We start from the raw sequence: 13,042 nt of genomic DNA, 5'->3' as shown, positions 1-13,042 counted from the left end.
GGCAGCGTGGGGTTGAGCAGCGGCTAGAGGGCTGCGGCGGCCATCTTGTGGCAGGCGGCACCGCTGCGGGGCGGGGTGAGGGTGCGGCCAGCCGCGCCTCGCCTCACCGGGAGATGGCGCGTGCCTCTGGCCTCCCCGCGCCGCGGGCTCTGCTCCGCCTCCACGTTCGTCGCTGAGGTTCATCCCTGATCAGGTGCGGTGCCTCGAGTGGCAGTGGCCGCCCGGGGTGCGCAGGGGTGGCAGGCCCGGGCGGGGCAGGGCTCCAGCGGGCGGCTCCTCCCTGAGAGGGCCGGGGCTGTGGTGAGGGGCTGAGGTGCCCCGTGAAAGTTGCTGCATTTATGACCTTTCCTCCTCTCCCGGGCTTCCCATTTCCCTGGCTCACTTCCCACTTGTTAACATGCGGACAGAGCCACAAAACCTTTCTTTCTGGTGATCAGGCTTCCCAGTGTGGTAAAATGTGGAATTAAATAGTCAGTACCTGTAGGTCTAGGTGAGGGAAACTCATTTGCTTGTGGTGTTACAGGGAAAGGTGATCCCCTTCACAGTGCTACAGATAAGAGAAATGAAGAGGGAAGTGAGGATTGTGGCACGAAGCAAAATACCCACCTAGTCCTGTAACTAAAACTCTGGTCACTATATACAAATACATAAAAATACTGAGATAATTCAGAACGATGTCTAAACCCACCAACAAAGGAGTGTCTTTAGCTTGCTGGCAGATCAGTTTTAAGGACATTATTTGATTTTAATTCTGCCCTTTTTTGGCTTGTGTATCTCAGAGAAATGGAAAGCTTTCTGTCTCCCTACTGGATCCACCCAGAGCCCAGTCCTGGAGGTAGCTTTGCAAGGAGTAATCTTTAAAACCCAGGTATGACAACAGTTACATAGCTGAATGTTTAGTAGAACTATCTGAGATTGTAAATGTGGCGGGTTAAATCCTACTTCAGTCTGCATCTCTTGTAAAATCTGCAGTGCCCATTTTTGGGTTTTGTTTTAAACCATGCTACTTCCTATGCTCCTATGTGATCTTTTTACTTCTGTGGCACAAAGATGAACATCAGGAAACTTTTTCACTGTGAGGGTCACTGTGCGCTGGCACAGGTCACCCAGGGAGGTTGTGTTGTCTTCATCCTTGGAGATACTCAAAAGCTGATTGAACAGGCTCTAGGTGGCCCTACTTGTGAGCTCTGGAGGTCCCTGTGAAACGAAACCGTTCTGTGAATTGGTCAGGGGTCAAAACCACTGCCTCCTAACCTACAGTTTAGCTTTCCTTATGGGTGGGCATGGCAGTCCTCTGTTCGCCTCTTGCTTCAGAAAAATTCCTGCGTTTTACGTTGAACTTACGTAGTTGTTTATATAGTTGCTGTCTAACTTGTCACCTTGGTGGTTAGGAACTCTCCTGTGAGTGGAAAGATGGGGCAGGAATCATGTCCTGAAGATGAGAAACTTAAATCTGGATTTTCAGTGTCTCAAAGACTGGTTTAATCATGGAGCTGCTGTAGAACAAATGGCACTACTCAGTGCTACAGTTCTAAAGCAAGTGATCACTTGCACTACTATTTTTTGTAGACATGATCTGTAGGTGGAGGCTGCTTCCAGATAGAGTGCTTCAAAGATGAATGCTAATACCTATTTCTGGATTATGGTCAGACATATAAATACTGAGCTGTTAAAGCTCTGTCAAGATAGGAATTTCTGGGTAGGTGCAGAAGTAGAATTTTATGTGCCTGCAATCTAAAGACCAAGCATGCTGCTGACACTCAGGTGCTCCCAAAGTTAGCACAGCAGGGTGGAGTTACAACTTTGAATTTTGATGCCTAAATTGTATTAAAATGTCAGTTTTGATACCCAAACACTCATTTAGATCTAGCCCAAAGTGGTATTTCCACAGCCACTGGGAAGGCCTTAAGCCAGGTTTCCTGTATCTCTCACTTGATCCAGTGAACTGTGATTTCAAGCAAGACCTTCAAGGAAAGGGAAGCTAGATTAATGCATATTCATTCTGAGGAGGTTTAAAGTTGGCCACAAAGGGGAGCTTAAAAGGTGCTCAGAGTTGTCTTGTTTCCCTACTCCCAAACATTACATGATGTATGTGCTAAACAGCTCTGACAAATGTGCTTGAAAGCACAGCCTAATTTTCCAATTGGGCAACAGTGCATTCTTAAGGAGCAAACCTAATAGAGCACAATACAGAAAAACAAATTAGATGCTACTGACAAAAAATTAAGACAGATTTTTCCATTAGAAGCTGAAGTTTTATTACAGGATAACAGTACATAAAGCACATCTAAAATCGATGTGTTCAATGCACTTAATAAAGGTAATGTAATATTAAAGGTACAGTTTCTAAGTACAATATAACAACATTCATATTAGAATGAAAATTGGAGTATTTAAAAGACAACATTAAATCTCTTATTTTTACAGTCATATTTACAAAATGAATCAAAATACTTTTTTTCGGGACTGAGTAAAATAACAAACTTGAATATAAGCAGGCTATCGTAAGAGTGAGTTGGAAAGGTCCATGAAAGTGAAAAGTGATTGGGTAAAGATCATTAGCAAAGGTTTAGTACAATACTACTTTAGTATTCCTCTTGATGGCTTACGATTTATTGTGGCTAGAAAAGGAATTTATACATACTGTACACATAACAGACAGCATATATTTACATGTACAGTATAATTGCATTTAAACTTGTGTGTATTTACAGAAATTTGAGCGTATCACTCAACGAGGTTTTTTGAAGTCTTATGTGCTTAATCTTCAAACTGATGTTTATTTGTAATCAGCATTTATTCTGGTCTTGTTACGTTGAACATTTAGTAAACAGGGAGAATATACGTTAACCAAATGATTTTGCATAAATATATCAAACTATTAAAACAACAGGGAGAACGTGTTCCTGGTATTATGTTGGTACATACAAATTTAAGAGCGAGTCCTTTTCTCTTTGAAAATATCAAAAGGTGACTTAAATCAACAAGGGAAAATAAAATTGTCATGGCTTATATTTAAATAAGATTGTAGCTTCAAGAGGTTTTTATAATTGTCCTGATAGTGTTTGCAGTTAAAACATTCCACTTATGAAAATATACCCACGGTGCAGTAAAGTTTGTATTTATTTTTAGGACAACAGTATGTTTGCTGTTTAAAAAAAATTATTTATATATATATATTCCTTGGATTGAGGGTATAAAAGCAGTGCATGGAAGCCAAGAACCATGGCTTTAAAATTCACTACCTTCTATTATCAAAAAGTGCAGTAAACAGAAACATTGTATTTAATAAATTGCTCAAAAATCTTTGCTAAAGATCTTATAAATTCAGTAATATTACAGAAAAATTCTAATAAATATTTAAAAGGTTAATTACCTCCTTAGTTAGATATTTGATATCCATCAGTTTTTAAGAATTAACATGAAAACAATTATCTAGAATGAAGGAACAGGGGATAGGAAAACTTTTAAGGGTACATGACTACGTAAATTAAGGTATACATGAAAAATAAAAACAAAACCCCCAGACCTGACAAAACATTGCAAATTCCACTTCTTAATTAACTTTAGTCGCTAATGGCTGTCCTTGGATATGTATGCATGATTTATAAAGCATATCCAAGGGCTGAATTTAGCCATCAATCAATCATGGAAAATTTACAGAAAATTCGTATTTACAGTAACTGGAGTTAAGTGTGTAGGTGTGGCCTAGTAACATCCGCAGTTTGAGTGTGTACAGATCCTATTTAAAGTGAAGAGGGAGGAAGGCACCCAGCAGAATAACATCTATAAATATCAGATGCAATGACAGGATAGAACTCTCCCAACAAGCCAAATAGCTACCTCCCTTTCAGACAGACAGCATATTGTAATTACTTTATACTGGCAGATTAGATGTTTTTCTTTTTTCTGATACAATACAGGCAGACTGTTTTAGTAACCAAAAGGATAACAAGCTGGACAGAACATTTTTAATAACGTTAATAATTAATAATGTTAATAATGTAGAAAAAAATTCTACATTTGATATCAAGTATCTGTACCGGTGAAGTAATTTTCTCCTTATTAAATATACTATAGAATAATTTATATAATGACACTATGCATTTAAAGAGAAAACCATGTCCCAAATCTTGTACTCTGATACAGGTACTTGTTGGGCATATGTTGGTGTATATATATATATACACAAATATATATATATTTATATATAGTTATACTCAGTGAAATTAACAAGACCCAAAGGTGGTATTGTCTAGGAATAAAAGGGGTTTGTTTGCTTTTGTTCACAAAAGTAACTTATCTAGCACCACACATCAGAAAAACACAAAAATAGCACACTCTAGTTCTAAACAGCTATGTCTAAAATAGATTATATAGTAAAACAGATATTATACAGCATAATGTGGTATTTGATAAACAGATAAATATTTGCACTGTGTAGGCTGTTTATAGTATAAGTTTATCTATACAGAATGAAAGCAAAAAGTTAACTGTATAGAGGTGAGCAGAACAACATTAAATATTATGACTCCAAAGCAGAGACAAAGTTAGAGTTGAAAGAATAGAGCAAGATAAAATGTTTACAGGCCATTACAAGTCCTTAAATTAGTAGTAAAATAAGGAATCAGTTGCTCAAGTTTAAGAAAGCGGTAAACAAGAGATTGCATTTACATGCAGATGTCTAAAACTTGTATTTCTTTTAAATCTATGCACAAAAAGTCATTTGTTTTTATTGCTTGACATTCAGTTATGGCTAGAGTATTTTTAACCTTTTTTTTTGTACTTTGGAAACAAGAATATTGTTAAAGGTGCCATAAAAATGGACAACATTGAAAACAGTTTGCAAATAAACCACCTAACACTGCAGTTCTTTATACATTTTAAAAAGCCTTGTCTGGGGTTTGTCGTATGTTAAATATATTTAATCTGGGAAAATACATTGTAGCTTGAAGCCTCCCATTGGCCCAAACATCCAATACAAAAACACATCTCCAGAAAAGGAGCAGGCAGACAGTACAGTTACATATATAGAAGCAGCCAGTTAATGTCCTAATAGTTCAATTATTCACCACTGTTCTGTAACTTGTTTCTAAATCAATGTAGAAATGAGGAACTTTTGGATTTAGAAAGGTGTACAGTACGTATGCCTTTTTGTGAAATAAAATTCACTGTATTGCTTATGAATTCTCTGCATTAGATATAGATAGCGTTACAGATTGCAAGTTCCTGTAAAGTTTGTGCATCTACATTAAGACTTTGTGGGGTAATTTAGGGTAGTGTTTCTCAAACTGAAAGTCACAAACATTTGAAAGATGCCAAAGTGTTTAGATTCCTATCAAAATGCTGTACCGAGCAAATGTAGCTTGGCTCTCTAGTACAGAGCGAGTGTAGACGAGCACGCCGGCCAGGAAACTCGTCCCACTTAGTGGTTGCAGCTCAGCCCCCACAGTGTGGAGGAGCTGGAAGAGCTGGCTGTTGGCTGCAAGCATTTGCGCTCGCCATGGAGTTCCCAAGTACCAGCAGCAGCCCAGTTCCTTCAGTTACCGAATGCCGCCAGTAATTACAGCTGGTTTGCACTCCCTGCCCCAGAAAAAGTAAGGTCATTCCAACACATGGAGCCCTACAGAGAAATATAGCCAAGAGAGATTGTGCTTTCAGAAACCTTGAGAAACACTGACTTACAGGAAAACAAGTATACAAAGGACATATGAACACCAAAAACATGCAAATGTTAAGAAAAAGGTGTGATGTCACACAAGCTGAACAACTTGATTGTGAAGTTCAGCTTGAAGAAATGATGAGATTATGAGGGAAGACGTACAAGTGAATATTGTGGCAGAAGAAATGAACCTGTGAGTATTGATCTGAAGCCTTTATCATGTTTTGCTTCTTATTTGGATAGCCTACTTATTGCTATAAAGTTATTGCTATATTCTACCAATGATAAAGGCAAAAAAAAAATATAAAAAAGCAACATTACATATGGAAAAGGTAGAATACAGCTTTATTTTGATGTTCAAATTCTATTTAGTACCTGAATAAAGTTCCAAAGATAGACTGTATATTGTCCTAAACATTACATATTTTCCCCTCAAGTCCAGTGACTTAGCATTATTTAGTGAGCTATTATCACAGTACTAGGATTAAAGCACATACTGCAATGATTTTTTAAATAAATACTCATTTAAATTTTAAAACTTTTCTTTTTGTTGTTTTATTTGGTATCTGTATGCATTTGCCCTCATTTCCACCAAATGATTTACTGGAAGGAATATTTAAGCATAAAGAAAATAGGACACTAATATTCAAATATATTCATGGATGAAACTTTTAAAGTAATAAATATTAGCATTAGTAATTAAAAAATAATTCTAATAGTTATATTTCTCCAGCTAAGGAAAATAAAGGTGTTCTGTGCAATCTGAAACAGCTAGCACATATAGAATTTCACATACTGAATACTCAAAGAGAAAATTCTTATTATTTTTGGATATTGGATAGTAAATGCTGTTTCTGACTTTTATATTAAGAAGTTTATCTACATTAGGGAGTTTAGGAATGTGTAGAGAAAAAGAATACACGTCGTTTACACAGCTTACACTGTGCAACCTCTTTTGTTCATCAAGTACAGACTGAGGAACGTATGCCAATCCAAAAAAAGATACTGTAATATTTGGATCACCACACTACGTAGTTGAAACATCTTACAGATTGTACATATTAACAGTATGTTTAATTGTTAGGCAAGTGTGTAAAGAATATGTTCTATTGTGAATCAGCAATAGGAATTTTCTTCTACTGAAGATGCCAGAACATCAACTGATCAAGAGGTCGTACTTGCTAAGCAGTTGCCTGCCTTGGAAGGCCATTCCAAGCTAAACTGGACTGTCAGCTTGTAAAACTGTAAGAAAGCTTTCCCTATTTATTAAGCAACCTGAAGTAAACAACTGGAAGCCATGTACCCAGTGAAAAACCCCTCAATAACTTAAAATATTGGAGAATTGATGCTTTTTGCAAGCAGACATGTTTGGTGGAGAAATTCACTCTTTTCCCAGTCTACCCAAAGTCTCGAAATCTTGCTCATTTTGTTTGTACTTTTCTACCTGCTTTTTCAGGTAAAATATTGGATCAGGCTTCTAGAATTCTACAGTTTGGCACTTGGACACTTTCTAGACATTGCTGTGTTTTGGTGCTATTGTCATCACTTGGAATTGCTGTATTTGATGTACTAGATGTGACAATGTCTTCAACCTCAGTGTTTCTTTCCAGTCAGGTTTTTTTGCTTTACCATGAAGCAAACGCAACAATGACAGACAATGTCTGAAACGTTGTTCTTGTATTCCTGCGGATCTATGTTCTTTTCTATGTGACTTCATTGCCAAAACCTAATCATTACCTTTCCATGCTTACTGTACTACCATAACCTGATTTGTTCCCTTTGACAATAATTTAAATACTGTAAACCCATTTTCTATTGCAAAACACTGAAATTCAGCGGGAAAAATAGTCCTATCATTATAAAAGTGTCCAGAGGGTATTGAAAGTACTTTAAATAATTTATTTAATGAGTCAGCATGAATTTATTTTCTAAAACACAATTGCAAAACCTTTGCACTGTTCGGAGTACTTTTGTTTTGAACAAAATAAAGACCAAAGAGCAGCTATACTGCAAAAACTGAGTACAAGAATGAGGCACACCTAGAGCACTTAGGTAAAAATAATATCCAGTTCTCTTGTGCCTTGGGGGGAGGGGGAAGGGAAGAAATACTAGCATATTTTTTTAAAAGTAATTTGTTCCACCAGTAGTACTGGCCACCCTGTTGAAGAGTTTTAGAAGATCCCTGAGCACATTAGTTTCTGACTCTTAACCCCAGCTCCAAAATGATAGGGCTTCTGTTGTTGGCAACGAGATGGATTGTCATTCACAGTTAAGTCAATCATAAGGTGCTTATCTATTTACCCTTTTTTTCACCAATCAGCACAATGAACTGTCAGAAAATAACTTTTATTTTTTGTTTTTAAATAATAAAAGGGCACAAAATTTAAACAATCAATGTTTTGTGACAGTGGTTTAGGATTATTATCTGGCTGCCCCTCAACAACAGACAAGTGATTCAATCGACATTCCTTAGCAAAAAAAAAAAAAAAAAAAGAGAAAAAAAAAAAGAAAAAGAAAGAAAAAAAGAAAAATCCTGTACAAATATGTATTTTTCCCTGAGGGATCAAGGTTACACCCGCAAGTGCTCTATGTACATATTGCACTGTAGAGGAATGAAGAACATGTGCAAAAAAAGCAACAATGATTGAAGCTTACTAATCAAACCTTTTAATCATGACTGCTATGTCATCTTGCATTTTGGAATGTCGGAACACAGCTATTCCTTTAATCTAAAAATGTAAAAAAAAAAAAAAAAAAGGAAAGAAAAAGAAAAACACACCTCTACTATGGCACATTCAATGAAATAAAAAGTTTTCCAAAGACAAATAGACAAATTCCATCAAGAAAATAATACAAAGTTCGTTCGTTTGTTTTTTTTTTTGTTTTTTAGAAAAATTACATTACTTTCTTTCATTGTTTCACATTACAAAATCTTTTTTTTTTTAATGTTTACACAAATCACATTTTATTGCAGGAATATTTCAAGTGCCATCAAACATTTATAGAAGGGTTAAAAAAATAGAAGTCTCTCTAAAGTGGTCCAGACAAGGCTTTGTATAGAATAAATTCTTTTTTCCACCTTCTATTTTTGACTTAAGTATTTTGAATACATTTTCTTTATTCCATTGACACTTAACAGCCTAGAAGCAGCCACTCACACGTACCCACGCATATATTCATGTGCGCACACAAATGTACTCTCTCTCACACACACACAGGTGCACATACACGCACAGATATCTTGGTATCCATACTAAGATAGGTAAGCTTTAATAAAGAACAACCAAACTTAAAACCAGCCTCCCTTTCCACCTAATCCCATAGTTTTGCTGGCTATGTCGAAGTATATTAGGGTGTTCAAAGGACAGCATAGTATAGTATCTTTTTCATAGAAAGCCTGAAAACATCTTTGTGGATAGACAGAACACCCAGTGACAATCTCTTTGCAGACTTTAAGGAACAGATCATTTGAAATGGATATATTACCCCTTTATCTTCACCTATCCTCATGTTTTTGTTTGTAGTGAACAGGGCAGATTATGAAAATACTTATGTGAATATCCATTGACCCCCACCCAGTATGTTTTTTAACTGAATATTCAGTTGATCATCTGATACCAGGCCATAGTCCCAGAGGTTCTGCAGAGTGCATTTCCTCTGCTGCGCTGGGTTCTTACATGCGTATGGCCGTTGCCCTCAGCCACCACTGACATTATTCTGTGTCTCCTTTCATAAAAGCCTCCTTGGCAACAGAAGTCTTATCAGCACATCTGCCATGCTGTACCCCTTTTTTCCCCTCTCCATGAAGAGCAACACAAAAACAATACTCTACTGCCAAGCAGCTGTTAACTGTAATCGGGAAAGCTGAGTTACCTGGGGTATGTACGCAGAGCCTGATTTAACAAGGTGTGAGTACACAGGACAAAAAAGATAGCACTTTCTGGCCTGGATGTTCACGTCACAAGCTGTCTTCAGATGCAAAGGGCTTTCAGCTAAGGCTCTATAGGGAACCTTTTTATTGTTCTGTATTTTATTAGTAAATGCTCCAAAGTCCGTGTTGTCAATGACTTATGGGTGTAAATATGCTGAACTAGATACCAAACAAAACCATCAGCACCTAGATGCCTGGTAAAGTACTAATATTCATCAGGAAAAGGTAAGAAAAGGATGTGACTGAAAATTAATCCCCAAATATTTTGCTTGGTAGTCTGCTTATTGTCAGAAGTAGGAGTTGTACCTCACTCTCTAAAAAAGTACAGGTCTTACTTCATTATTCATTAGTTGACACTGAAATTAAGTTTAGTTGATCTTTACAGGACTAGCACCTAAGGCTGGTCACATTCGGAAAACATTTGTTAGTTAAAAGGGTTGCTTTAAAAATAGAAACACACGTTAGAATGAAAGTACCATATCATGCCAGTTACTCCAATAAAGTAAACAATGATTCTAGGAAGAGTGTTTCAGTAGGACTAAAGAGAGCATGTGCTGGGCTGCGAGCCACCACTTCGGGAGCAGGCAGGATGGAGCGGTAAAAAGATGGCTCTGTGGGCTTTTTCCAAAAGCCCCCTCATGCCTCCATCCCAGTGCTCACAGAGGTGCAGGTGCTCTCCTCCCATACTCCAGGGGCTTACTGCTTTGAAGGTGAAACATATGATGCTCATCTACCCCTCCTTTCAAACCACAGAGATCAGTGATAGCTGTAACTTCCCTGATGGGGAAGACTACAGAATTTTTAATAGGTGTCATAGCTAAATGTCTCAATTTGACCTCAGAGGAAACATACTTAAATCACAGAATAAACCTCTGTTTTGCTTATAATAACCCACTGACCTAATTTTCCTTTTTAAAATAGTTAGGCTTTGGTGTGCTTCTCTTCAATTCTGTTACTTCTCAGCGACTCTAATATATGTAAGAGATTGTTTATCCTTGGAAATTAAAGCAGTGGAGCACATTCCATCTCATTCCTTTTTCTTTTTTAAAGTTCCTGGCTTTTTCTTATGTACTTCATCAGAAACTTCATTTGTGTAGGCTTACATAGCATTCGGTTATACATGTTCATCTCATTCAGACCAATTATGCACCTCTGGCTCAGCCAGCCAGAGTTTATTTTGTGATATTGTTTATCGTGAATCTGCTTCCTTCAGAACTAGGTTTACTTGCTAAATGTGCTCTGAGACAGTGTTCTTCCTAAAGGGAATGGTAATTAATAATAACAAAGACTGTGAGATTCAGCTTATTGGTTAGTTATGCAAAATGGGAATCACAATTTCAGAATTACAGAATGCAGATTTATCGTATTAATGATTTCCAGGCATTATACAGAGTACAGAAGAATGCTTTCTAGCAACAGCGTGTCTTTACTTCGTTACTCTGTCCTCATCAACTTTAAAGTGCATCTTTTTAAATAAGGAGAGCAATGGACTTCTCTGTTCAGCTACCTGAAACTGAACTGCCGGATGCTGGAAGAACATGGGTCGGTGTCTCATAGGCTAGAGTTTGGAATTTGAAGGCATTGTTTACGATATGGAGTACAAAAGTATGTAATATTATGTATAAAAATTACTTTTCAACATACATGTCATACACACATACTTTTACTGTAGATATAGACTTGAGTAAATATCTTCAAACCTGGATTTACAGTGGGCAGAAAGACATGTTATTTAATAGCCTGATTTTCAAGGATGCTGTGTTACTCATTTGTAAACGATCTGTAATTGCTTAGTTTAACTTTGACCACGGAAACTCAGCACCTTTGAAAATGAGGCTTTTGACTTGTGCACCTAAATTTGAATTTAGGCATGTAATTTTAAACATCCAGGTTTGAAAGATTTGAAAATAAAAAGTACCCTTGCATTTAACAGCTGAAAAGCTGATTTTAATTTAGAAAATTGTCATAATTTTCAACTCTTTAAAAAAAAACAAACCACTGTAACCATTTCAGGATATGACCAGCCTCTCTTTAAAAGTAACATGGAAAACAGCAGCATAAATACCTCCCAATGTACCAGTACCTGCCAAACCTTTTTCAGTTAAACTTGAATTTCTGGTGCACATGCAACACAACAATGAACACGCTAGCATTTAATTTAAAGAAAAAGGTGCAAAATGAAAGTGCCTTATCAATTCAACAAGAAAAGCTATACCAGTAACTACATTTTATATTAATTAAAACAATATATAAACAATATCTCTTTTGCTATATATAGTCTTCATGCCCATTTACCCTGTAATATATTATAATGCTATTGTTGCTATTGCTATGGACCCTTTTCATGCCGTTCTGTCTACTGGCAAACAGTGGTAGGTGAAAAAAATCGTCCTTCATGAAACAATGAGCAAGTTGTGCAAACTGATGCTGAAATCTCTGCAATGCACACCAGTCGCTGATTACTAGGTGGACTCTCTGTTCTGATCAACAAATTGATTGTTCTGTCAAAAGTCTGGGCAGTGAACTACAAGAGAAGACAACCTTCTGACATTAGTACCCTCAGTCTGTGTAAACAGAGGTCAAGGATTGAGAAGTTGAGACAGAAAAAGGGTCCATATTTGTAGGCATAATGGAAATCATATGCATGAGAAAAACAAGTTCAACTTTGTTTCATTGTTTCCCATCCTTCGCCTGACCCCGACCACCAAGAGATGTGCAGTGTGTTGGCTCCCTAGGTCTGTGCAGGGCCATATAAAGTGTCTTGGTTTTCTTTCTTTTTTTTTTTTTTTTTTTTCCTTTCTTTTGTTTTAATGTTTGTACTTCGGACATTCTAGAAGTGCTTAGGTGATACGTTTACCCATCAATTTGCATCGCTGGCTCAAATTCTGAAGTGAACAACTCCTTGTAAAGTGGAGGAAAATGAAGTCGTACAATGTCTGGGTATATTGCTTTAAATGCCATAAGCTTTTCTGTATGTCGTCCACACAGTGCTCTTAAAGTAGACACTTTGCATATTAACTGTAAAAAAAACGAACAGAAGTCATACGGTCATATATGGAACAAAGCTTCCCGATCTTGCTCTTGGGATTAAAGCTCTCCCAAACACTTAAGAGTTCATTTCAACTGTGTACCTTAACAATGACATTTCAGATGTGCAGTCATGGATGTTTGTTATGTTAGATTTTTTAAAAGAAAGAAAAAAAAAAGACAAAGCCACTAAAAAGCTACTCAAGTTGTGAAATAAATCTTTTAAGTTCCTAGGAAAATGTATCATTAGGTTGCCTCACTTGCCTACCAAGCACTGGACTGATACAGAAATATTTCCTGGCTGGGTGTTCGTTCATGCAGTTTAGTCATTCTCTTGGAAGAAGGCAGTCCTGACTGCTTTTAAACCCACTGTCACTATTATGGAGGGAACTGGCAATGCAATAGATTAGGCTTTTCTAGTT

The 13,042-nt window shown here is 37.0% G+C and overlaps 1 protein-coding gene and 1 long non-coding RNA gene across 5 annotated transcripts in view; one reads left to right on the top strand and one right to left on the bottom strand.

The window, feature by feature from the left end:
- The window catches only part of LOC114013042 (uncharacterized), a 28,992-nt gene that overhangs the window by 285 nt on the left and 15,665 nt on the right, over nt 1-13,042 (top strand). The window contains exon 2 of the long non-coding RNA XR_003555884.2: nt 780-868. This is a non-coding gene — a long non-coding RNA (uncharacterized LOC114013042). The remainder of the gene's footprint in view (nt 1-779; nt 869-13,042) is intronic.
- Nucleotides 2,234-13,042, bottom strand: part of RORA (RAR related orphan receptor A) — a 384,558-nt gene continuing 373,749 nt past the window's right edge. For all 4 annotated transcript variants that reach the window (XM_055807186.1, XM_055807204.1, XM_055807191.1 and 1 more), the window contains one exon: nt 2,234-12,611. In XM_055807186.1, coding sequence (XP_055663161.1) covers nt 12,447-12,611 — 165 coding nt within the window. In that variant the 3' untranslated portion in view covers nt 2,234-12,446. The remainder of the gene's footprint in view (nt 12,612-13,042) is intronic.

The sequence above is a fragment of the Falco peregrinus genome, chromosome 1, assembly GCF_023634155.1.
Source record: "Falco peregrinus isolate bFalPer1 chromosome 1, bFalPer1.pri, whole genome shotgun sequence".
Classification (NCBI taxonomy): domain Eukaryota; kingdom Metazoa; phylum Chordata; class Aves; order Falconiformes; family Falconidae; genus Falco; species Falco peregrinus.
The sequence above is the reverse complement of the archived record's forward strand: the minus strand, read 5'-3'. Positions and strand labels throughout refer to the sequence as shown.